Raw genomic sequence first — 27,381 nt, forward strand, 5'->3', positions numbered from 1 at the left:
GCTGGTGCAGGCACAGGTGACCACACTGCCATCTCCCCTGTCCCAGGCCTTCCTCCCTGTGTGGGGCTTACCAGACAGGCGTGGCATGGCAGTAGCTGGCCCAGGCTCCCAAAGGTGCTGCATGTGGCCAGGGGCAGGAAGCATGCTGAGATCTGCTCTGGATGCCCCAATGGGTCCTCCCCCCGCAGATGAGCCATCACTGCCAGGCACCAGCAGAGACTCTGGCAAATTGCCCATGCTGGAGAACATGGTGCAGCTGTGTCCAGGGTTTCAGGGAGCAAAGATGTGGTCCAGTTGCTGCATAAAGGGCATGGTCCTGTGGGCACCCCCAGACCAGTGGTTGTAGTCCATGACATGGACCCATTGCACCCTCAGGGCCTTGACCTTTATGCAGCATTGCCATGCTGACCACTGATGCCCATGCTCCTGCATGCAGCCCTCCAGGGCCTCATAGATGTGAGTGCTGGAGTGCCTGTCCTGGGCAAACTGGTGCTGCACCTCAGAATCACCCCAAAATGCAATCAGCTCCATGGTCTTTCCCTGGGACCAGATGGGGCCTCAGAACACTTTGTGTGGTATCTGGAAGGATGCCATTGTGACTACTTCAACAGCCCTCCGGGGCTCCACCTGAGGCTCTGGGTGCTGCCTGGCCTCTGCACATGCCTGCAGCACAGGGGCAGGGTATGTGGCAAGCAGCCAGGTGGTGGGGCTGGCCCTGGGTTCTACCACTGTGCTTTGTGAGCCTGTTGTGGCTGGCATGGGGCCATTGCTGTGAGGCCTGATGGCCAGAGACAAGCAGCTGGTGGCATAAGCCCAGGGGTGATGCCAGGGGTTTAAAGGCCAGGCTGGGGCAGGCAAACAGCTGTTCCAGCCCTGAAACTGGAGAGACTCTGAGCCCCGTGCCTCTGGGGCAAGCCCGAGGGTGGCCCCCTTGTGGTGGGACTGACTGGGAGCAGATTTGCTCCTGTTCAGTGTCTATACATGCACTACTGTGCAGTACCTACTGCACAGTTAGTTTACTACTTGTATTTCCAGGTAGTAAACTGACTGCTCAGTAGACTAATTTACTGTGCAGTAAATTCCTGCACAGGTAGATGGTGATGCTTTACTGTGCAGTAAATGAGTCTACTGTGCAGTAAAGTGCCTTGTAGATATGCCCTGTGAGACTATAGTTTGGTTCCCCTGTGCAGGGAACATATTGTAACACATTTTTGAACAGTGTGATCTCCTACTATTTTTTTCAGAGGAGCCCTGCCTTCACAGGCTCTGGATCCATTCTGGGGTGCATCAGAGCTGTTTAGTGACTGTGTAAATGTAGGATCCCTGCCTTATTTGTTGTATTTTGTTTTAATTTCTCTAAATAATGCCAGGAGCAAATTCTTGTTTGGTTTCCAAGCAAGTCCTGGAATGGGCAACTGAAAAGGTGGCTTAGAGCCACTGTTTGTTGCCATTGGCTGAGGATTCAGCCCTTATTGCCAAAAGGATACAATCTTTACCTAACAGCATCAGCTTATTCCCTTTCAACCCAACTTCTGGGCTTAGACACACTTCTTCAATTGGTCTTCTCCAGAAGTTTCAGTCAAACTGTAGATTTTTAATTTCTCACCTTTCAGTTCTCTCATCTTTCTTTTATTTTTAAGGAAAGCAAATATACCATTTTAGAGTGTGCCAATAACACATTCACATGTTTCTCCTCTAACTCTTCTATACCGATTTGTTATCTGCTCTCCTATTGAGATTACAGACCAAGAAACCTGAGAGTGGGCTGCTCAGATGGCTTCTTTTCAATGCATATTTAATCTGCTGCTGATATGGGTAGTTATGCTTGTCTTCAAAAGCCATATAGGACACAATACTACAGGGCATAAAAACCTCCCATTGGGAAATACAGTTCAAAGACACAATTCAGTTTTGCTTGTAAAAATTCTGCTCCAGTACAGCAAAGACCAATGCTGCGATTTAATAAAGCTATGGGTTTATATAAGCTATGGGTTTGATCCACATGTACTGCAAGACTGCACTGTTTTAAGGATGTTGGGTGGTAACTTCTGGCAAATAGGCCGGTAGTGATAGTGTCGATTGGACCTTTCTAGAATGAGTGTCTGTCACTGATTCCTGCAGCTGGCAATCCAGAAGGGAGTTCTCTCTTCCTGCTCCTAGAAAGTAGTATTCCTTGGCATTTTGAAACTCCTGCTCTGCAAGTCTGCCCGTACCTGATGCTATGGGCCTTCTAGTACAAGGCACATCTTATAGCCAAGTACTTTGCTTGACCTTCAGCTAAAACTGTGGATCTTCATGCTATCTGAGATAGCTGCCTGGGGAATGGTTATTATTGTGGCCAGTGTAGGTGGTTCTGTTTGACTTTTTGTTTGCAACATATGTGACTAGTATATCTGCACTATATAACACTAAATAACAAGACCCAGTAAGTTTCTTTTACCTTTATATGTGCTATGTGTAAGACAAATGGAGGTACACTGCTCACTAAAACTACATAAACTCATGGGCTACATTCAACCTTGCATAGCTCTATTAACTCCAGCAGAGTTAGAATTCAAGAGAATGCCTTTATACATTCCAGCACATGGCATATCTGACTCCCTCTTCACCAAAGTACTCATAATATCTGCAGCTATTCAAATTCCCCATAGACCCATTCTGTTTCTGAGGCCAGTTAGTACTAACTATGTACTACATTAGTTTATAATCCCAGGAACAATTACATTTCATCTAGCTGAATTTGCAGATAGACCTGACTTTATGTTGGTAACAGAGCACATGGCAGGCAGATCCACAGCATTGTTAGCTGGCCAGAGGACATAGCGAGTCTCATATCTGCTCTTGCTGTTTCCAGTTAGGATTGTTTTTGATTTACTTGCTTTTTTAACTTTACCTCCCAAAGGAGCTTACAGGCCTCCTGTCTTGCTGTGGAACTTTTGCATTTTTAGCAGAGCTGTAGATTTTCCCTGCGTGCTATGTGCACAGCTAATGTTAGAAGAGGGTGACTGAATCTCAGACTCAGGGCAAGGCTCACTGGTGAACAAAATTCATGGCTGAAATTCCTTCCAGATGAAATACTGCTAAAATCAATAGACACCTGATGAAAATTTGGCTTTCTGTGTGCAAGCAAGCATGTTACTATTTTAAAATATTCACAGATTAAACAGATAATAACATGTTTCCTATTTATGTGATGTTTGGAGCCATTAACAAGTGGAATGCAATGACATCGAGGCATACAACCAGCTGGAGGAGAGATGACAACTTAATTCATCCTCTGATGATCACCCACAATAAACCCACTCAGATTCCCTGCTTTAAATTAGAGGCTTTTGCAATATATCTATCAGAACCATAGGAAGTATAAGCATGAAAAATCAGTCACTTCCTCATTATTGACTAAATCCAAAATGTACTAAACAAAGAAGCTAGACTGTAGTTGAAGGTTTCCTTTCTGAACCTAGAAACGGCAGTGATATTAGCTGCCTTTGCATAAACTTAAGGTATATTTTATACTGTAATTTGCTTTCTAAAAATCTATCAAAAGCCTTTTTCTCTGTTTTCTCTATTTCTTCTGATTCATTGAATTGGCATCTAATATGACTTGTCGATGGCTGAACACCATGTATAGCAATGGGAAGAACCCCAGATCTTACTCTGGAGGGAGGCAGAAGAGGCAGAATATATAAGTGAGATTTAACAGATGTGTGGCATGTGGTAACAGTTTATGGGCTCTGTTCTGATGACCCCAAGATAATGGAGAAACACCTGATGTTTCTGCTTATTATTCTATTTATATTTATTAGGCCTGTGCAAATAGGGAAGTATTCAATTCAGTTTTGGATTCGGCCATTTTGGAGGACAGGGATTTGATTCGGTGATTCATATCACTGTCCCCAGTGGATTTGGCCAAATCAGAATTGGAGATTTGGCACTGATTCAATGCTGATTCAGAGATTCGGATCCGCTGGGGAGAGGCAGGCACAGCCGGGCAGATGCTCCTTCGGCTGTGCCTGCCAGCCATGCAGCTGCACCTGCCTCTCCCCAGGTGGGGAGAGCCATGAGAGAAGCCCCATGGCTTCCCTGCCCAGCCCCATCCCCCACCCAGCCCCAGCCTCCTGGCACTTAAAAAAAAAAAAAAGCCCTGCACTTACTGGCTGTAGCAGGGGCTCTGGGGGCTCTGGGGTCTCCTGGCAGAGACCCCCTGTGCAGCCCCTGCTCCATGATTGCCCTGCCCCTGATGGCCCCCCTGCCCAGCCCCAGCAGTCCAGGAATCAAAAAACCCCCCTAAAAATGCACTCACTGGCAATAGCAGCTGCTGTGAGGGCTCTGGGGCCATGTGGCAAAGCCCCCCTCCACCGCACAGTCCCCACTCCCTGATCTCCCCCCGCTGCCCAGCCCTGGTGGGGGGGAGGGTCGATCAGAGTGGGGGGTCTGGATGGGGGGGCTCTGCCAGGAGACCCCACAGCCCCCACAGTCCCTGCTATAGCTGATGAGTGCGGGCCTTATGGGGAGGCTGGGGCTGGGCAGGGGATGGGGCTGAGCAGGGCAGCCATGGGGGCTTCTTCTGTGGCTCCCCCCACCTGAGAAGAGGCAGGCACAGCCAGAGGAGCCACAGGAAAGCCTGCAGCTGCCCAGCTGTGCCTACCTCTCCCCAGCAGATCTAAATCTCTAAATCTATCTGAATCTTTTCTGAATTGATTCAGAGGCTTCAAATTTGATTCAGACCTTTAATGGGTCTGAATTCGATTTGGATTCAGAGATTTGGCCACCGAATTGGGCCGAATCTCCTCCAAATTGAATCAGCAACCAAAGCTTCGCACAGCCCCATTATTTATCTCTCTGTTACCTTTATCTCTATCTTTACATGTTATAGTCATCAGTTGTCTCATACACTTGGACTGTGAACTCTTTGGGGCAGGGATTGTTTTGTTACATGTGCCTAGTACTCTTAGCAAAAATGACGTGCTGACAGATGTTCAGGTTGCCGCTGTAACTCATGGCATTTTGCAGGAAGTGCCGTGAGCTACAGCGATTCCCCCAACACAACAGACATTCACTGTTGGGTCCAGGGGGTTGGGGGATCGAGCTCCAGTTTGGAGTGGCTGTGTGTGTGCAACCATTCTCCCCTAGTTCCACCGATGCTGTCTTCAGGATAGGAGGGGGGAGAAGGGAGGGAAGGGAGCTCAAACTGGGGTTTGCCTGGCTTGCATTGGAGGGTGGGTGGGTGGATTGGAGGCCCCGACCTTGGGGTGGGGAGGGGCTGCAATCCACCCATTTTACCCTCCAGCATGGGCTGGGCAAATCCCCTCCCATCCCCCTGCTTCCAGCCTGAAGACAGCACCGGGGCAGGGCTTGACTGCATCAGCCCAACCCTGCTCCCAGTGTGCAAGGACAGACATTAATAAACATGCTCTACTTTGGAGTACCTTTATCTGAACCCTCATGTAATGAAGGTTCAGCTTGTCATGCCATCAACCACTTTTAAAGCGCTCTGGAGCTGCACACTTCTGTCAGGGCATGGCTGTGGAGCACTTCAGGGGGCTGATCGCGGGACAAAATGTCAATAGTGTCAGTGCCTCTGGACCTCGGTCCCAGTGAGGCTGACTTGCTGCTCTGAGGGAGGGGACTCAGTGGAGAGGGGGCTCTCTCAGTGCTCCCAAATATAGAGGCAGGCCAGCCAGGCCCTGAAAGCCAGGGACAGAAGTCAGGGTCAACCAATTCAGTTTCAATAGGAAATACTGAACCTTGCAGTGATGGGTAAAGTTTTGAAGTGGTGATTTGGGGGAGTTCTTCAGTTAACAATTGCTTGAAAACCCAGAGGACTGGGGTTGATAGTCCAAGAGGTCCCTTTCAGTCCCACGGTCCTATGATTCTTTCCATTTTCCATTTCTTTCCCATAGGCATTTCTTAAAAATGCCTAGTTTTCAGTTAAGTCAGAAGAAAGAGTTGTCCTAAATGTCAGAATTTCCCACAGAGTGAAAGTTCTGAGTTTAGATCAGATTTCTGTCTACAAGCAAGCTTTAATTTAAGATCAAAGTTGAAGTTAAAACATGAACATCCCAGGCCAGAAAGGAAAAGCAGCTGAGGGGGCAGAAATGGGAGAGTCTGTGACTCTGAGTATGAAGATTGCTGCAAGGTTTAGTTTTTAAGAAGCTCTTTTTGAGTCACTTAAACTAGCCAAGCCCAGATGGATCCATTGTATTTACATGGTGAGGAAACATGATTGCAGTCCAGAGATCGAGCCCTAGAGCAGGTGTTCTGTGGGGTTACCTCCTCAAGTGGTGAAGGAGATCACTTTTGAGGGACTAAACAGGGTTTAAAGCACAGCTTTTCCTGTACCTGTGACACTTCTACATTAGTATAGCATTTCTGTGGAGTGGTAGAGGAAGGGAGGGATGGACCTAGACTGAAATCTTGGTACGAACACCCCAAAGTACAGATACGGGTTTAAACATCAAAGCTCAGCTATATAACGTACAGCTATATTTAGTATGCGGTCGCCAGTCCATTCCAAGTTTATTTTGGACCATTTCTGCGTAGGAAGCAGAAAAAACAGAACCATCTGTTAGAAATCTGACATACTCAAAAGGCCAGATTTAAAAAATATGGCAGCAACTAGAGCAGACCCAAAAATGCACATGCTGCAATTGAAAGTGCTAAACCCTTACACTCCGCTTTGCATATTCTGTCTTTCTCTTTGCAGGGTTCGTGAGTAACATATGTAGAGAGAGGTGGTTAACCATGTTAGTCTGAAGTCAAGCAGAAAGCAGGGTAGATTTGCACCTCATAGACTAACAAAACCAGAGATGTATAGCATAAGCTTAAGTAAGACCTCTGCTTACAACAGCTTATGCTATACATCTCTGATTGTGAGGTGCAAGTCTACATTGCCTTCTGTTAAAGTTAAAATCAGAAGAGCAATATTCTTTTTTATAGTCTTCTGTGAGTCTGCAGGAGCCTCCTCTAAAAGGCGATCAAAGGCTTCCCATGGGAGATCATCAGCAACATAGTTCAAAAGACACAGGTGTAACTACGTATATTCTGCTATCCGCAGTTTCATTTCAAACACAAAATGCAGAGGTAAATGGTTCTCCAAAAACTAGTGCTGGCCTGGTGTTTCACTACAGCTCATTTCGTCTGATTTCCTGGTAGCTCAGAACCCAAGCTGCTGCTCCCAGCTCCTGCATCAGCCCTTGACCTGAATGTCAAGCAGTAATTTCCTGCTGACCTCTAAATCTTGTAGGGAAAAGAATTAAGTTCGTGTTTCATTTTTCACTTCTACACAACCCCTGCCTAAAAATGCACTATTATTGATTGCAATTTATAGAGTTTCTTAGAGGTACAAAGAGCTTTGCACTGACAAGCCGCCTGCTAGATGGATGTTGTCATAACCCAATGATTTTTAGTGCCTCGGCACATTGGAATTTTCCCGCCACATGGAGCTTTCTTTGCACAGTGGATTTCTCAGCTGCAGAGAGAAAACCCCGGTGCAAAGAAGTTCCCGCCACACGTATGCAAATTTGTGTCCCACTATTGGTCAATTCTAAATTATTCCTACCTGGAAGCTAGCGATTGGTTTGCTAGCCATATAAAAGGTTAGAGCAGTTTCCGCCCAAGTTGAAGGAGGACTCCACAACCATCTCGTGGGGAACTCTAAGCGCTCTGTGGAGCCTAGCAAACTCCGTGTGTGTCTTGGAGGAGAACTTAGGGGCCTGATCAGTCTCTAATTCCTTCCCGTCATCGTGAAAATATTGACGTACCCCCGTGTTGAGCTCTTGTGGAGTCGTACATCGACGACTCATCTCGGTTCGGTTCGGTTCGGTTCGTGTAAGAGAGATCTCACCCCTGTGTGTTTGTGTGCAACTGTAATTCAAGCAAGTTTTCTTCCTGTGCTGCGACCATCGGCAGTGTAAGTAAAGCCTTCTTTATAAAACCAATACGCTTCCGTGCCTAACTCTATTCCATCGTGGAAGATTCCCACCTGACGGTCCAGGTTACTGGCCATAGCCTTAGACCGCCCTCGGCCGCCACAGATGTATGCCTCAAAAAAAACATATCAGGTAGTTGTGGTAAATTCTGAGAATTACAATAGTAGCAAGGGTTTTAAAGCACAGAACTAAAGGAATTAGATAAAATATAACATTTCTGAATTAAAGGTAACTATAAAATGCACTTGAGCTTGATCTTGATAAAAGGCCAAATATGTGGTTGCTTTTTCAAAGCCTAACTATTCAGAGACCTATACTTCCACAAACATTGTGACTCTCCCTGCCTAGTCCCCACATATTCTCTCTATCCTAAAAAATCCCTTGACCTCCCCATGCCATCACTAGTTTCCACACAGTACCCACCTGCTGATAAGCTCTGGTTTTCTCTAACTAATGGCAGGTTTGCTAAAGGATGGAGAGTGTTATCTATCTATGGCTAGGTACAAATGTTCAGTTGCTACCAGGAAAAATTTCTGTTCTCCTGGTAGAAACCAAGTGTACAAGCATTCACTCTCTTCCTCCTGGAGCAAAAATGGCCAGTCTGGGAGAACAATAACCTGGGAAACCAGGGTTAGATTGCTCCTGGGAGAGTGAACATCTAGGCTAAGTACAGATATTTGAAAGGTTAAATTGAGTTTAAAATGACTGCCCAATTTAAACTTAGCTCATCCCAGTGCCAACCTTACACTTACAGACCTGTCACTTAGTGACTGGCAATCAGTCTAAACTTGTAACTGTACAGAAGTGCCATGTACATAAGCCAGTCTAAAAATTGCAGAACTCAGTTTAAGATAAAGCTGGATCTATATAATAGCAAACTTATTTGATTTAGGTCAAACTGGTGCATGGAACTTCTGTACAGTTTTCCTGTGCAATCCTGGGGCTGAGAAAACCCAGCTACCGGTCCCAGCCCTGGACCTGCTCTTTTCACCCCTGCCTCCCTGCACTGGGCTATTTTTTGTCCCCTGGCTTCTTGCTCCCCCCTCACCAGCTTGCCCTCTCAACCCCCATCCCATAAGCCACTCTGGGTGCAGCCATTTTTATCAGCATTTGCCATTGTCAGAGCCAAGCAAGTAAATCCCAGTGCTGGGGAGAGGCAGAAGGGATGAGGGTGTAAGTTTACTGGGGAGGACCCCACCCTACCCATGGGTCATGCCTGTCCCTCACTCCTCATGGGTCGCGCCTGCCCCACCACCTCATCTGTGAGCCATGCCTGCCCTGCTCACCCCTCATGGGTTGCACTGGCTCTGCTCACCCCACTTACAGATCATGCCTGCTCCCCCATGCTTGCGGGTCACACCAGCGCTGCCTACCTCACCCATTGATCGTGCCACCCTGCCCATCCCTCACAGGTCACGCCTGCCCCCCCGCCACAGGTAATGCCAGTTCCCCCGTGCCATTTGTGGGTTATGCCTACCCCCACCCCTCATGGGCCACACCTCTGCTGACGGACCCTTGATCCTGCTGGACCCCAAATCCCCACTCAAGCCCCCCATCCCGACTTATTGGGCAGCCATTTTGATCTGATTTAACTTCCCCCTAACCCCAGAATGTCTATACTTAGCTTTATAAGTTTTCTCTTGGCTTGAGTCCTCCTGGAGACTATCTAGCCTAACCTTATCTAACACCAGGGAAAAAAATCAGACACTTTTACACAGAAGTATACCTTTAATTTCATTGTGAAAAAAATGGTGTATTCAGAATGTTACAATTTGCTTCCCAGCAAATAAAAGCCTTATTGCTATATGACGCTATTTGCTAATGCTATATGATGACTATGATAAATGGACTAAGTGTTCAAGACAAATATACTATCACCAAAGTATTTAAAGAATTGCAAACATTGTGCTTATCTGGCCAGAGGTTTTTATCCTAAAAACGAAAGAACACAGAAAGGGAAAAAGCTCATTATTATCTATACTGGAAGATAGAAAATAATTATTTATTAGAGATCTTTCCATAAATATCAGCCCCCTGATATTATGAATTCATGGTGTGGTTATTATGAATCTGTGCTAAGTAAAGGGAACAATGTTCAGTGATTAGGCTAAAGCACTGCGTGTCAGCAGCTCTGGATTCTGTTCCTAACATCACTGATTCCTTTGCATCCTTGGCTAAATAACTTAGGCCCAAATTTCCAAAAGTGGAGTGGAGTGGAGTGGAGTGGTGTGCCTTAGTGTTCAAAGATTGAATTGCAGGCCTGACTTTCTGAATTAAGAACTCTGACTTTTGAGAAATGATCATTTGGAGCTGCTGGCACAAAATGCTGATTTAAAGATGTGGTTGGCTGAAAATAAATGAAATATAATACAGCCATTGTTTGTAAAGTGACAAAATGAAAAGTGAGAAGAATGGTCATAATCACTGCATGTGGAAAATTTGGATAAAAATGGTATTGACAAGCCAGTACAAACCAGCTCAACTTCTTTATCAGGCATGTGTTAAACTGGATTTTTCTATGGTTACAACATCACCTTTAGTGGTTATCACTTGATAGATGATATGCAAATAGTTGGTTCTCCACTCAAAGACCATGCAGGTTTCCATCAGTCTAGAAGTGTTCAGCATTTATTTCTTTTCCCCTGAGAGAACAACTAATATTTCATAAGTAAATGAATGTTTATTCGATAATTGAACTCCATCAAAGGGTAGATGAATCATCACAAACACGTTTCCAGCCAAACAAACTTACAGGTGGGTTATCACTCAGGAAGCAGTCAGCCAACAAAAGACCCTGCACAAAAAAACATTTTATGATTTCATTCATCATTCTGTGACTGAGTCTGTCAAAGTCTGATTTTATCTGTTAATGGATGATAAATCCCATAACTGACTTATCCAGAAATCAGTACCAGATAATGAAATGATTGAAGAGCTACATATCAAGTAGTGATGGCTGATTAACTTTTCATCAAATTGATGTCCCTTCAACCAAGAAAGAAAGATCTGGTTTATGGGCCATTACTTTCTGTGCAGAGATTAAAGTATTCATTATACAACAGAACCACTGATCTGTTAAATTATTAATACATGGATTAAGGACTCACCCAAAGCCCACTGAAATCAGTGGCAGTACTGCCATTAAAGCAGCTGAGATCAATTGGCTTTGGATCAAATTTATAGTCAGAAGCAGCAAGCTGGTGAATTTCCTAAAAAAGAAACCCAAATCTAAAATGCCACCTGTGAGCCAGATCTTCAGCTGCTTTAAATGTACATAGCTCCATCTGGAACATAAGAATTGCTGTATTGGATCAGACCATCTTGTCCAGTATCCTATTTCTAAATGTATCTGGTACTAGCTGCTTCCGAGGAAGGTGCAAGAAATGCTGCTGTAGTCAGTTTTGGAATAAGTTGCTTTTAGGGATGGTATCTTTTTCTCTCCTAATAAAGCCCAGCTTTTTAGAATTGTATATTGTCACCCAACCTCCTAAGATGTCAGCACTCTGAACATGAGGGTTTAGAGCAGGTGTGGGCAAAATATGGCCCGCGGGCTGGACCCAGCATGACAGGCCATTCTATCTATCACAGGGATCCTAATTTATTTTTTTTAATTAGTACTTATCTGCCCTCAACTGCCTGTCAAAGATGACAGGAGCCAGCGGCAGCAGAACTCAGGGGGAGCCTCCAGCACAAGCCAGTGGCAGCAGTAACAAGGCCCATCAGCTCCCCGCCCTCCAGCCCCCCGGCCCCAAGCCCCCAGCCAGAAGCCCCTGCCTTAGAAGAAGCTTCTGGCCTGGGAGCCTGGAGCTGTTCCCCACCTCTCTCCACCCCAGAGGGAAATTCAGATAAGAATGGGGTGGAGGGTAGGGAGGATCACCAGCACAGCAAGAGACAGCTGGGTCCAGCCAGCACCATGCGCTTCCCAGCTGGCATCTGTGTGGTGCTCCTGCTGTGTCACATGGTGCCAGAGCTGTGGGTGGGGACTGGCAGGCTGAGGAGGAATGGTGGAGGTGGGCGCATAGGTGGCGGAAGTGGGAGGTTAACGAGGCTCATCCCCCCCCAAACACAGGGCAGCCAGGCCACAGGCTGCTGCAGCAGTGGGGAGGGGTACACACACACGGATACCCTGAACAACCAGGATCACAGCCAGCCCAGTAGGCAATTAAGATTCTTTTTATCTGCTTTCTGCCTGGGCTTGGTGGTGGGGGCAGATCGAGACCCCTACAATGCAGGAGCCGGTAAGGTAGGAGCAGGAGTGAATCATTCACCCCCGCCCCTGTCCCTCTCCCTGCAGCACTGTGGGGACTGTCCCGCGACTCAGGTCAGCTAGGGCCCCATTCACCATGACCAGGGCCCTTGCCAGGTCAGGTCATGGGACAACTGGATCCTGGCAGCTCCTCCAGAAGCGTGGTACTGGGGGGCCAAAGGGAGGCATGTGGCTCCCCAGTCTTTGCACAGGGCAAGGGTGGACTGCAGCTGTAAGATGGGCTCTGCCTGCTCCCTGCCTCTACAGCTTGACGCCTCTTTTGAAAGCGGTGCACCTCCATGTGTGTCCCGACGCTGGGCAGGCTGGGCAGCGAGGAACATGGCACCGCACCACTTTCAAAGGCGACAGCGAGATGTGGAGGCTGGGAGGAGGCAGAACCCAGCCCACAGATGCAGACTGCCCTTGCCCCATGCAAATATTGGGGGAGCCACATGCCTCCCCTTGGCTCCCCAGCACTGTGCCTCTGGAGGAGCCAGTGGGTTGCACCGGGCTCTTCCCAGGGACAACTAGCAGCAGGGCAGAGTGGGGCGGGGTGGGCGTGGAGGTCCCAGGGGCTCTGTCCTCTCTGTCTGCCAAGGCTGACCCTGCTCTGGCCCCTGGCTCTGGGCTCCCCTGGGCAGTGCGGGACCGGGGTTGGTGCAGGGAGGCAGCTGGGACCAGTGCAGGGCTGGGGGGTGGCAGCACCAGGCAATGACTCTGGCATGGGGAAAGGGGCGGCCACACAGGCGCAGCAGGCCCCAGCCCCGCTCCCTCCTCCAGAACTTTTCCCTTCCTGCTGCCTTCTGTTGGGGGCAGGGAGCTGTGGATGTGGGTCCCTGGCCCCATAGCCCTGGCAGCTGGGGGCCCCCTCTGGCAGGACTGGAGGGCAGGAGGGCTATGGGGGGTGGAGAGTAAGGGGCATGAGCAGGGCAGGGGGGGGGGAGGGGGTTGGGGTTTTTGTCAGAGAATTTGTGATTTTTTATCCAGGATCCCTGGTGATCACCCCTCAAATATATCATGTGGCAATGAATCTGACATGCTAATTCTGCATTGTATGGAAAAAAGGCTTTTTTACTCATTTCATGTTTGTCACCTTTCTGTTTCATTCAAGGTCTTCTGTTAAAAAGAGAGGCGGTCAGAAGAATGTGATCTACTTTTTGCATTTCATTGAACTCAAAGGAGCTACAATTATTTACACACACTGGCCTTCAGTCCCCACCCATGTCACTACCATGAGCTGAGATCACTTTGTGGAAATTTTTAAACATTAAAAACCTTCCCAAAGATTCTGACTTAGCAACAAAGTAAACTGAAAAAAGCTTACATTATAAAAGAAAATCTCTCACGTTGCATCAGCTAGAAAACCTGTACTTACTGTGCTCTATGGATTAAATAGCAACCTGGAGACAAACTGTACACAAAAAGCTAATGATAAAGCAATCCAAAAAATCAATGACTTATTTATTCTTTCCTTTAGTTCAAACAGCCAAGCAGAGATTCTTTCATGAACCTTTCTTGTATCACCACTTCCATTCAATCCTCTTGAACCACGGGTTTAGTGTACAAATTAACTAGCCATGAATATCATACACATCTGGTCACCAATCAGTTCCATTTAACTAAAGGTAATGGTGGTTCCACACAGTACAATGAAGATAATTTAATCTGGCTGTTGCAAAAATTGCTTTTACATTCAACTTCCTTGAATATCAGTGATTTTCCTCCTGTTTTATTTCCTATTGTCAATGCCTCCAAAATAAAAAATGATAGGTTATTCAATCTCATATAAATCCTTAGTATTATCGTATGATTAAGCCATCCTATAGCAATTACTAATTCAAGAGAGGTCATCGAGGACTCAGTGACCTCTATATTCTATGCATCCTTATTATAAAACTATTTGCTCTGATTTTGTTTTTTTAGTTTTATAAGTGAAACAACCCACTTGAAGTGAATAACTGAAAACTTACTGTAGTGAATCTAAGGAATTATTTACTATCCATCCTACTAGAGAGATCACATCAGTGATTCTCAACCTTTTTGGATCTGAGGCATCCTTCATTAGACTCAAGGCACCCCTCACTGGGCTCAAGGCACCTCTCCATAACTTTTGTGAATTGAGTAGCACCTCATTTAAAACACTAATTTATACATTACAGTGCCTACCTCTTTGCAGAGGGGTTGAGCAGTGAGGGGCAGCATTCATTCAGGCAGGGACAAGGCTTTATCTACTTAGTTTATCTGCTTATCTTCTTACATCTCGCTTATCTTTTCACACCCCGTGGCAAAGAATCTAGCGGCACCCCTGGGTGCCCTGGCACCCTCGTTGAAAATCACTGGATTACATAGTACAGTGGAATCTGCACAGGACTAGAAATAAAGAGTGTCTGATTGGGCTCCTACCTCTACTGCATGCTCTGAAGCAAGTCAGTCAGGTTGGGTCTCAGTGTCATCATCTGTAAAATAGAAATGGATATACTGAGGCATGTTTTGAAAATTAGTTAGCTAAATAAAGTTGAGAATATTTTGATCTGGGGTTCAGGTGGTCTATGGGTAGGCAAACTAATTTTTCACCTGTGCTACTACTGTGGTCATGCCAGAGTTTTTCTTTCCATGTACAGAAAAATCCCCTGTCACAAAATGATACTTCCAGTATTGACAGTGATTTTGCTGCCACTGAGATTGGTAACAAAACTCCCTGACTGTCACAGGGAATGTTTCAGCCCAAGACAACATGAAAGTACTGATGAAGGCGCAATTCAGGCAGCTTCTGCACCGTACTCCTGTATGAGACAAGGCTTTAACAAGAAGAGATGACCCCATTTGTTTCAAAAGGTGAAGTTAATCATAGGATTTTTGATACCGAATCTGACCTTCCAGGCAGGGCTAGTTAGCAATCTGTTACATTAATTGCCAGCTGTATGTCTCCCAGTCTCAGCATCACTAGGTGCTGAATAACAAGGTGATAAACATACACCATAATGACTCAGACAACCTGTGCTATATTCTTTTCCATTAAAAGTTATCTGTGATTTCACAGCTTCATAATTAGCAGCTTCAAGAAACCAAGAAATCTCTGATGAGTTGACAGAGACAAAATGGAATAAAACAAATTGGTTTCAGAAAAGGGATTTGTGTCCCCTTTTGATTCCCTTCTACATCAATACAAAGCTCTCATATATTAAAAAGAAATAGTTAGCCAGGAAAATATATTGCAAGTTTAGTGTTGCTACCAGGTAGGTGGCTTTTATTTCAGGTGAAGCTCTGAAAAGCCCAGCCTCTCCTGCTGCCAGTAGGAGAGAAATCATATTGCCCATCCCCCCCGTATTTCTGACTCTCTGTAAATTTACTCCTAGAAACTTGACACTTCCCTTTTATTTCAACAAGTTTCTTCCTTTGAGTTCCAGATGTCTCCCTGCATATTCCCTTCTTCCCCAACTAGTTTGTAACAACCAAACCCATTCATGATAAAAAGCTCATCTCTTTCAGTAGATTGTCTGCTGGGGCCAATCTTGGATTTTGAAAATGGGGATGCAGATGGTGCAGCACACCATCACATATAACCCAACACATATTTTTCTCCAGTTAAAGAGAAATTAGGGGCTTTACTAATATGCTAGGGAGTAGTGCTATATTATTCAGTTTTAAATCAAAGCAAAAAACAAATATAACTATTGGAATAAGTGCTGATTTGATAGAGCATCTATAAAGTTTAAAAAAGCAGCATGCTAGCTAAAAAATAGTCAAAGGTTATTGGCTCATTAATCCTGTAATCATTACAGTTAAATGTATGCCTCTTATTCAGATTCACAAAACAAAATCTAGCCTTCTTGAATGTTTTGACAGTGCTTCCCAAACTTCACTATCAGTCATTTCTACACCTGAGTTAATATTACCACACCTTAAGTTTTGTAGCTAGAGCTAAAAGCAGCCAGTGGGGCTGTGAAATAGGAGAGACATCACCAGGTTAACAGACAGCAACACTGAAGAAGAAATGATAGTTTGAATAGCAGAACTTCAAGACCATTAAAAAGAAGAGAGGGTTGTTAATACCTGTGAAACAGAGAGAGGTTAACAGGAATCAGGAAGATGATAATGAGCCATTAAGTCAATTGACTCTTCCACTACTGCCTGAATAGAAATGTCTCTACTTCTTCCAGACAGTTGGTTTTAAAGTTTGGGTAGAGCAGGAATCACAGGGGTGGGGGGGAGGGGGGACGTGCAACTGCACCAGAGCTCTCCCCCCAATCTGCCTCTAATGCTGATGTAATAATTTGAGCCCATGGTTATGCATTATCAATCAGTTATGCGCCTTCCTACTAGGCTCCATTAGGAGGGGTTCATGTGTCTCCTTACAACTTTACTTACCAGGCAGGAAAATGTTGTCATGAAACTGCAGATTGAATAGGCCAACCAAGCCCATTAAACAGAGGGTAAAGAGAAGGAAGGAAGGGGACCCACAAACTCAGTTTGCTGAAAATGTGGATTCACTTTTTATCTACAAAAGCAAATTCAAAAGGCTTTCAGGTCCAATAAAAAAGAATAAAAGAACCTCAAACACAGTCCTACTGAGGCTCCAAAGAGACAGTGGATTTATTTCTAGCTTTCAAAGTTAGTCAATAAAAGTAGCAGAAGCTCTCTAGGTACACTGAACTGCTTGGCTTATGCTGAAATCACTGAAGCAATTACTTGGTGTTTGCTTACATGGTTTTGTTATTACCTGCAGGAAAATAAACAGGAAAGTCAGATGTTCAGGAAAGGCCATGAGCCAGATTCTCAGATGGTGTAAATCGTCTTCGCACCACTGCAGTTGTTGAAATTATCTTTATTTGTGTAGCGTGTGGGTCTGGATCGTTCATGAGTAGCTGCTTTCTCTTTGTGACTTGATGCCAAGATGAAAATGGTGAAGGAATCATGAAATGGCTTTGGTTTGAATTTGGAAGTCCACTGTGTCCAGAGAATCTGTTTACTTCCTAGGATATGCAAACATAGCACTAGCAAATAAAAAGGGGCCTTCTGTACTCACTGCAGCTTAGGCTGTAGAAAATAGGTCTGGTAAATCAGGGAACTATTTTTCCACTTCTCTGCTCAAATCAACCTTAAACCAAGTTGTACTGAAGACTAAATAAGCATTCACCGAGTTCCCAGAATCTGGGCAAGCCTGGGATTGAAAAGGACCAAATATGAAAAGACGCTGTTTTCCTGGAAGCAGTGGAAACTACACACAGGATCTTGTTCCTTCAGTTTTCCAGTCTGGTTTTGCATGTGGATAATTCAGATAAACAGTGAGTGAAAAACAGATAAAGAATTGGATAGCAGCCATTGACTTAGGATCGGAAAGTGTCTTGCAAATATTAATTAATGCAGGACTGTGAATTAGGGAAGCATGGTCATCCCCTTTCTAGGAAATGAGGAAACAGGCATGAAGAAAGCAAGCGGCTTGTCTGAGATAACACAGGACATATGTGACAGGTTGGAAGCAAAATTCAAGGCTTACCCAACAAGACCATGCTTCCTCTTCAACAATTGTTTAAGGTTGCAACTGAAATGCAATTGAAATGGTGCCTAACTATAACTGGTAAATATGATTTTGAAACAGTCACCATCATTCAACAATATTACTACCAGAGACTTTGGGAATCACATATTTTGTAGTGCTTTTCCCCATACTCTAAACATCTGAAGCTTCACCCCCCAATGATTACCAAACTCTTTAGTACCTGTTTTCCTTCCAAATGAGCATTACAGTTAGGGTTCTCCAGGAAACCCACTGCTTAGGATTTCCCACTTCTTTAAAAAAAATTTTTTTTTCTTTTGTGAAAACGCAGATCTGCTTAACAGAAGGATTTTAAACTATAGCCACTGGCATTTATAATCCAGCTGGGTGAAATTTCACAAAAGGGCTGTCAAATAATATTCAACTCATTAGGTATAAATTTAATAGTCAAATAGAAAACATAAATCCCAAGGTATCCAATACAGAGTAAGCACAAATCCATTTTCTAGCTTTGGTAAGTATTTCAAAATATTGTTTAACTGTATCAATAGTGTCTCTAGGCAAAATTCTTCTCTTCTCTTGGCACAGCAGATCTCAGTGCCAGGACACCACATGCTTAGTGGGAATACTGCACACCTAGACAAACAGAGCAGAACACTTGGGTCAAGGTACAGAGAAATTAACTTTCTGGAAAAACATAAGTCAAATGAACTTCCAGATGAAAAAATGTCTCTGCCCTACTTTTCCTGTATTTCTCTGCTTTTTTATTATTATTTTTTAAATTCACCTTTGACATCTACTACCTTCACTTCACACAAGACCTTTCTGGACATTGTTCAATGCAATTTTGCCTGTTTGCATTACCTTGCATTGCTTTCTCTCAGTGTAGACTGTGAAGAGCAGCAATGACTCAGACTGTATATCTAAACTAGCAGATATTATAGAAATGACTGTATTGTGGCTCAGAGCATTCTTCTTCTGGTAAGTGGATCATAGAAGGATGTATCCGTGGGCTGAGTCACTATACTGGCTTACTGCAGGGCTCTTCAAAACTCTTTTTTTTTTTGCTATTTTGTGACATATTTATAAAATCATTTGCTCACACTATTTATGCATTATGAGTCCTTTTATATAACATGCATTTAGCATTTGATGATATATTTTACAATATTACAAGGGATACTTAGGTCAGTAATTCTCAACCAGGGTGCTATGGGGTATTTTGAGATCCTCTCAAGGATGCTGCAGGGTGCTGCAAAACATTAGCCCTGTTAAGTGTGCAAACATGATTAACAAGATAAACCCAGAGATGTCAAATAGAAATTCATAGTATTAAAAACATTCCTTTTGTGGTCTTTCTGAGTTCTTTGCAACAGAAGAATTGTTCTATTAATTTTCTGTAGCCAAAAAATGTGGGAAAACGAAGAGCTGGCATTTTCTGAGGGGTGTCTTGCATCTAATGTGGGGTGGCTTGAGCCTAAAAATGTTGAAAACCGCTAACTTATGCTATGACAAATTGCAATCTCTGAGCATATATAGGATTTCACAAAAGAAGCCATTAAGGAAAGGAAAGAGGAATTGCATAGAGAATGTAAGGAATGCTTGAAAACACACAGACAAATTCAACCCTGGTGGAATCTACTGAGATTACTTCAGGGATGAATTTGGCCTCTTATTAAGACAAAAGTGTTATTATGCTCATAACTCATGTAATTAAGTTGGGTGCAGATATTACACATACACCGGCATAAGTAAGGACTACTACCTAAATTTTGATTTCACAGATTTTGCAGAAACCATGAAAAACATGTTGTCCATGGCCACCACAATCACTAGGGAATCTCTCATTGATTTCCAATGAAATAAACCACCGCCCCGCAAAAAAGGTAGTGATGTAGACTGAGTGAAGGCATCCTCCTCCAATCAGTGGTGAGGGGCAGGGCCACCATGAAATGCCAGCAAAATTGACTCCATGTGCTGTGAGTGGGCTGTGAAAAACCTGTTGTCTCACCACAACTTAGGCAGGGCCCTAAGTATTAATAACCGAAAACCAGTTTATACCTGTAACAGAACAGAAGTTTAGTACACATAGACTGGTTTAAAAATGGCAGAACCCAGTCTAAAATAGACCTTGATGGATGGAGTATCAGATTTAATTGGTTTAAATTAAACTGCTCTATCGAACTTCTATACCAAATCCCCTTTCAACTCAACTTAGGTCATTGTCTGCTGGCATCCCAGGGGCTTTTGTGGCCTCTCCACTAGCCCCCCATGCAGCACCCTTTGGATGCCTGGCTGCTCTGGGCTGTCACTGATCCAAGCCAGCACAGATGCAATAGGTGGGGGAGGGGATGGAGGGGGGAACAGGGGGAAGGGGGGTTGCGCTGGGCAGCAGGGACAGGAGTACTCTGTAGAAGGAAGGATCAAGCCCTTTGGAGCTTGGCACCAGCGGCAGCTGAGGGGCTTGATCCTTCCTTCTATGGAGCACTCCTTTTTCTGCTGCCCAGTGCATCTAGCTGGCTCATGCTGGTGCCAAGCCCTCACAAGATACACTAGGATGCCCTAAAGCAGAGCTTTCCAAACTGTGTGCTGTGACACATTAGTGTGTCGGCGGCAGTGTGTAGGTGTGTTGTGCGAAATGCAGAAAATTTTGCGGAAGGGCACCGCGGAGCTCCCTTACTCGCGTCTGCTTCCCTTGGCCCCTCCCCCGGAACTGAATTACTGTGTCGCGAAATTATGCATGTCTAAAAAGTGTGTCACCAACATGAAAAGTTTGGAAAGCTCTGCCCTAAAGGCTTGCACCAGGCAGCAGGAACACTCCTTAGAAAGAAGGAGCAGACACCTCGGAACCTGGTCCTTTCTTCTAGGGAGCCAGGGCACCCCTGATTGATTGTCAGGCACACACCCCAACCCTCTGCTGTCACAGTGGACCCTTCCTCCTGCCTATCCCTAGGCTTCCAGGAGAGCCCCATGGCATGCTCAACAGCCTTGACAATCTCAGGCAGGCTGGGAGGCATGTGGGTGCCTCTGGCCTTGATCAGTGCAGGCATCTGTGTGCCCCCCAAATGAAGAGTGAACAAGTGCTCTGTTCACTCCCAATACAATCTGTGCAGCTTAGAGAAACCCATATAGATTGAATATCTGTACCTAGCCTTAGAGCTCACTTCTCAGGGAAACGATAATGGCTTTTCAGTTTACTGATGTCTTTACTGCAACTTACAGTGCTTCAAAAAACAGCCCTATGGGGACTGGATGAAATGCACCATACACTGTATATCGTGTCCTTGGTTCAATTAAGCTTGTTTGTGTATTGCAGCTTTCGTGTGAAATATCTCAAACGGCTTTGCTGATAGATTAGCTGCTCTGGAAATTTCATTCATACCGTACTGTGCCACATTAATGCAAAAAGAAACGTTGTATTCTTTACAAGGCACCAGTCTGATCTACCTTGAGGTGAATGGGGGGGAAGCAGAGCAGGTATTTCACATAAGTGAAACAAAAACATGTGTGGCATTTTCTGATCATCTGCTCTGAGCTCTCGCAGATTTACTATTCATGTAGAACATATGGTACTTTTATGAAAAAAAGACTTCCAATGACTGGCCCCGTTCAGCTTCTATAAGAAAACTCTGCTCTACAGAAGTGCGAGGGTGCATAGGGTGGCTCCACTTTCTCTGCTCAGTAGAGGCCTCTTCTCTGGGATCCCACAGAACCTCTTCTTTTTGCTATTGTGCCTTACGTTATACTGGAGTGTCATTAGGTTTATGGCCTACTAGATGCTGAGTTTTGGGGACCAGTCTCCCTCTCTCTCACCATTGCCTATAACTCTGTCTGTTGAGTAAGATACCCACTGGGAGTTGGTGCATCCTTTGGGCCTTATCCACTGGCTGCTACTGCACAAGGCTCTCTCCATGGACTCATACTACCCAGGAGCAGGGTGATGGGGAGAAGATGGAGAACAGCTGCAGAGGTTGAAAGGTCCAGGGGCCTGTGAGGCTGGGAATCTTCACTTGTTTTTGAGTGGAAGGTGAGGTGAGGCCCCATATCTAGACTTTATGAAGTCTTGTACATACCTTGGGAATGTAATTCGGTTTAGTTCTCCCTAAATTGAAATGGTGTTTTTTTTAAAACACTGCTTCAATTTAGGGAGAATTAAACCAAACTAAACCCCCGTGGCATGTACACAAGTGTGGGGGCCCAATCCTTACCTGCCTCTTTGGTGGTGGGGGAGCGGGGGCTAGCTGCTGGTGGGCCAAGTGGTCCCTGAGCTGCATGGGGGCCCCCCAGGTGGCACCCAGCCCAGGTGGTCCCAGGGGGCTCCACAGCCACAAAGGGAAGCACCGTCCCCTCCCCCCCACCCCAGCCATGGAGGGAAGCACCAGGTCCCCACACAGCTCAGGTAGGCAGGCAGGCCCGGGGAGGAAAAAAAAAAAAGATCAGACTCGTGGTTTTGTTTTGTTTTTCTTCAGTGGAGCCTGCCTGCATGGGCTGCTGCCAGGTCCCCCAGCCCCTGAGCTGCGCAGGGCCGACCAAGCCCCAAGCACATCAGCTTCCAGCGCCCTGTGCACTGTTGCACTTTGTTAGGTAGCAAACTAAAACACCTTGGATGTGTTTTATCTTGCTATGGGCCAAAGTCATTTAAAGTGAAATATGCCTCTGAGCATGCAAACAGCAACACCATTAAAGCTGAATATACCACAGAATGTGCAAACAGCCTTGCCATTAAAGCAGTGCAAAAGGGCATTTAAGTTGCTTTAAAGGCCAATTTTGTGGTGTGTACAAAGGCCCTATATCCACAACTCTGGGTATGAAAACATAGAAGTTTACTAATATGTCCCCTAGATCTTCTTTAACTTTCTAAACATACCGGCCAGAGTTTTTCCCAGTCAGCTGGATGGAGGGGATAAGACACACAGGCTGTTTCAAGCAGAAGGTAGGAAAGATGTTAGAAGGAGCTTAGGGAATCAGTGCAGATGGTGGGTTTAGCATTCCTCAGTCACCAAAACCCATCAGCCTGAGGGGCTGTGACTTGAAAGTTCAAGTTGCAGATGACATTTAGAATTCAGATGGCTGCAGGATTGTTTCTGCCATCACATGCACGGTATCTTATTTACTTATCTCCAAAGAGTTATGAGAGAGGAATGAAAAAGTTCATGTATCAGGAAAGAAATGTTGGGAATATGATATAAAGAAAGCAAGCACTATTCATCCTGAGTGGGGGAACTGGGCCTGGCTGCCAGAAGACCATGAGTAGAGAACTAGCATTGGTAGAAAAGGCACTGACCTTTTTCTCTTGTGGGGAAAGTTCAGGAATCCAGTGTTGCCCCCCAAAAGGACGGCACTGACCACAGAGGAGGTGTGGTCTGTAAAACCAGAAGAAGTTTTGATGGTGCAATCTCTTAGCAGCATCCCCCAGCACTTGAAATCACTGAAATAAACCTTGGCAATAACACCACTCCTTTTCCAAATTGGGCCCAAATGATATAATCAGGGAGGAACAAATAGTATAGGATCCTCAGCTGGTGCTTTGCTACTATACATTGGCCACGGCTCTGTATCTTTATATCTGAATGGGGCAGATCAGACTGAACATTTATTCCAAGAAAATACCTGCTGTTAACATAGTCATTTTGCTCTAATATAGCAGTGCTTATTATAGTAATACAGAAAACTCAAATTTTACAAACACAGAATGGATAAGGAGCTATGTGGTTTGCTCATATCCCGGCACATTTTGAATATTGATTCTCCTAAGTGTTTGAGACTGTTAATTGATAAAAGTAATTTCAGTGCCACTTAGCATGATGAAGCTCAGGAGTAAAACAGACTTTGTTCATGGCCTGCATGAACCATGTGGGCAGCCTGAATGGAAAACAGACACCGGCCTTAAGGTCTCTGCCTTTTGGTCTCCTGGGTTACTCCAGACTAAGCAGTGATCAATTTGGAATAACAACTCCAGGTAGAGGCAGATGATGAAAATGCAGGTTTCTTGTTTTGTCATCAAGCTATAAGATGGCCAGTTTGTCAGTAGGCTGTACAGGGAGAGATGCTGGAAGAGTTCTTGCTTCCAGGTTTAGGAGAGCCAAGGGCCTTTGGAGCTCATGGAGAAGAAAGGAAGGCAATAATAAAGAAGGTTATCAGTCACCTCCTTGACACCCTCTTTAAAGAGACATATCAGTGGTTAAAGAATTAGCCAATGTTCCCTTCATACATGAAGTAAGGAAATATAGATCAGGCAAGATGGAGATAACCAAAGTGGCAAGTAATAAAAGGACTAATACATTTTGATAACAAATAACTGAGGAATGGCTTGGAGAAGGGAGGATATTCAGTGTAGGGGCATGAGGGAGGAGGTTGGCTCAGTCTGTGATTATAAATTGGTTTGTCCCAGAAGCACCTACTTCACCACTTCACACATATTTCTGTCATTTGATTGTATTACCCTCTGCATACACTTTCTCTTCTCCTCTTTATTTCTGTCCCTTATATAAGCCAGTTATGGTACTGGGATTTCTAGCTTTCTGGCTCATAATCTCAAATGAAATTACTTGTTATAACATCATTTTTGCCCCCTTCAAAAGGAAATCTGCAATAGTGTAATAATCTCTATGATGTATTCATCAGAAATGCAGCTGACATTGTCTTGGATTGACAATAATCTACTGGACTTTGGTGCATGTGAAACAGGTCTGTATGTGAGTGTGGACAGAGCAGTCTCCATAAGAGATTCAAAATAGCTGTCCCCAAAAGAGCCCCCAGTGCATCAGCACAGTGCTGACAGTAGGGCTGAATCAAAATCTTAAATGAAAAGGAAGCATTTGCCAGGAAGATAATGCTGAAGATGGCTAAATCCCAATGGAATACATCAGTATTTGCAATGTCCAGATGGTTTTGCTGAAGATTATGAGTTGCATCCTGTGAAGCACTATTAACTTCAGTGAGAGTTGAATGTGCACAGCACATTACGTGATTGGGTCCTATCTGCGTTATATTATTCTCTTATTTTAGGAAGCCTTGTATCCTTTATTACCATGTGTCTGCGCACCTCAGAATCTTTACAGCATCCTTCCACCTCCTGAAAAGGTAGAACAGTGCTGTTGTTGCCATTTTACTAAGGGACGGAGCCTCAATGGGGACCTAACTCCCATTGATGGACATTTGAGGAGCTGGACCTAAATAACCTGCCTAAGGTCATCCAGGAAGTTGGCAGCAGATGATGAACCAATGCAAGGTTCCCTCTAAGGTGTGCACGTGCGCGGCTGCACACAAGTAAAAGTGTGGCTGCGCACAGCCTTCTCAAGGACACGCACCAGGAGAGGCTGGGTTGGGAGCCTGGCGTGGGCTCCCTGGCTCCGGGGAAGTGCTCCACTCCCCTGCATCAGGGCTGGGTCCGGGACACTGCTCCGCTCCCCCGCATCACCTCGGGGAGCGAGGAGGCACGTGGCGTCAGGGCCAGGGAGCAGAGCAGTGTCCCGGAGCCGGTGGAGCCTCACTGGGGCAGGTAGCAGCTCCTCTCCGAGGTGAGGCAAGGCAGGGATGGAGGCTCCAGCCCCTGGCTTCCGGCTCCAGCCCCCGGACCCCAGCTCCAGCCCCTGGCTCCCGGCTCCTGGCCCCCAGCTCCAGCCCCTGGCCCCAGCTCTTGGCTCCCAGTCCCCAGCTCCAGCCACTGGCCCCTGGTTCCCAGCTCCAGCCCCTGGCCCCCAGATCTGGGCCCTGGCCCCTGGCCCCAGCCTCCAGCCATCGGCCCCTGGCTCCAGCCTCTGGCCCCAACCTCCAGCCCCCAGGATCCGGCCCCAGCCCCCAGCTCCAGCCTCCGGCCCCTGGCCCCAGCCCCCAGCCTCTGGCCCCCAGCTCCCTTCAGTAAGTGTCCCATGCTGGACCGAAGTGGTGCACTCATGGACCGAGGTGGTGTGCTCATGGACCGCGCCTCCTTAGAGGGAACATTGAACCAATGTCCAACACCTTTACCCACAACCATTGCACCATTCTTTCTTCATTATTCCCTACTGGAGACAGTAGTTGAAAAATGTAACCGCTGTAGCTCACAGCTTATTATTGTAGCATATATCCTGATACCTGTTGGGGTTTATTAAATGTTCAGGTGCCCATTTTCAGAAGTGACCATAGAAAAGAAAAAAGGCCACTAGTGTGACAATAAAAATATGTAGGCTAGACCAATACAGAGCAAATAAGCATTGACATGAGCAGTCACTTGGCAGGGCCTTATCATGGAGGTTCATTTGTTCTGCATATTGGATGCTGAAAGGTGTCAGTGACTGATAGCAGCTGGGTGTATCAGTTAAAAAATCCAGGCTCTCAGCAAAAGGGCAAATTCCAAGCAAAATGTGGTACTGCATGCTTCACCTTGGTTTGGGTAATGCCACAACATGTCTAGTGAATGTGCATGTTCCTGACATTGTGCCTTTTCTGTTTCTGCAGGATGGATGACATCCAGCTGTGCAAGGACATCATGAACCTTAAAAAAGAGCTGCAAAACTTAGTAGCCATCCCAGGTAATTACTGCGTCTGTCTTACAAAGGACTATTACATTTTGAAACCCCAATAATGCCTGGCTGCTTAGAAAGGGAGAAACCTGGGCCCTCCACCTGCTCAAAAACTGACACCAGATCCCATCTTAACACTCCTCCTTTGGCCAGAATGAGCTGTTATGCTTGTGCTGAAAGAAAAGGCTTTCTTCTGGCACAAAGAGGAGAGTATATGGCCATTTAAGGGATTTCTTGTGGAAGAAAACTGGCTCTTCCAGAAGAAGTTAAATCAGATACCTATGAGGAAGATCTCCCTTCTCCGGATCAAACTTGAATGGCTGTAAGCTTCTCTCAGTCGTGGAAGACACCCAATATCCCACAGTTGTTTGCTCTTTGTCCTTCCCTCCCTCCAAGGGAGAGGGAAAGAAAGAGAGCACTGGCTCTCAGATAGCCTGCCCAGAGGTGAGCTGTCAGGGAGCCCTGTGTGGGACTCGAGCCCTGTCCTGCCAATCAGCTCATTAGCGGGATGTGGGGAGCCATTCTTCTGCAGCAGGAACCGTCCTGTCCCAGAGCCCTGGGAGAGTTGCAGACCTAGGAGATTGCACCCCACCTCACCCCCTTGCCCTGTGCTGCCAATCAACTGATTATTGGGACAGATGCTCCTGTGGAGGGAACTCTCCAATAGCTCTGGGAGGGTTCCTGCCATGGGAAAAGAGCACTCCTCTTCTTCAACCAGGAGGAATGAATAGTGGGAGGCAGGTATATCTGGGGCTGGAGCCTTTCTGGAGCTCCAGGAAGGCTACAGAACCAGGACAATGTCCCCTACCCCAGTTTCCAACCCTACAGGGTTTAAATGACATCCCCACTGCCCAGCTGAGTGGTGTGGGTGACAACTTCAAAGCCATAGGATAGGGAATCATAGTTCAGGAATCTATCTTTGCCTTGGTTTCTGGCCCCTGCCAGGCTTTAAATGCCATGTGTGCCACACCACTGGGTTGCACATATAGTGATTTAGAAGCCTGGGAGCCAGGACTTGGGGTGAGGGAGGCTTTCCCCAGCCCATCTTCCCTGTACTTCTGGTTTTACATAACACCATGTGTAGCCCATCTGGTGACTTAAAACTGGGAGGACTGCCTATTGTGTGTATGCTTCAGCTCCCAGGCTAATTTTCTACTGGTAAGTAGTTTCATAGTTTCATAGTTGGTAGGGTAGGAGGGGACC

At 45.7% G+C, this 27,381-nt stretch overlaps 1 protein-coding gene across 2 annotated transcripts in view; it reads left to right on the forward strand.

The window, feature by feature from the left end:
• Positions 1-27,381, forward strand: part of BMERB1 (bMERB domain containing 1) — a 129,382-nt gene that overhangs the window by 75,229 nt on the left and 26,772 nt on the right. For both annotated transcript variants that reach the window (XM_019494828.2, XM_006261586.4), the window contains exon 3: positions 26,114-26,187. In XM_019494828.2, the coding sequence (XP_019350373.1) occupies positions 26,114-26,187 (74 nt within the window). The remainder of the gene's footprint in view (positions 1-26,113; positions 26,188-27,381) is intronic.

The sequence above is a fragment of the Alligator mississippiensis genome, chromosome 13 (genome assembly GCF_030867095.1).
Source record: "Alligator mississippiensis isolate rAllMis1 chromosome 13, rAllMis1, whole genome shotgun sequence".
Taxonomy (NCBI): Eukaryota; Metazoa; Chordata; order Crocodylia; family Alligatoridae; genus Alligator; species Alligator mississippiensis.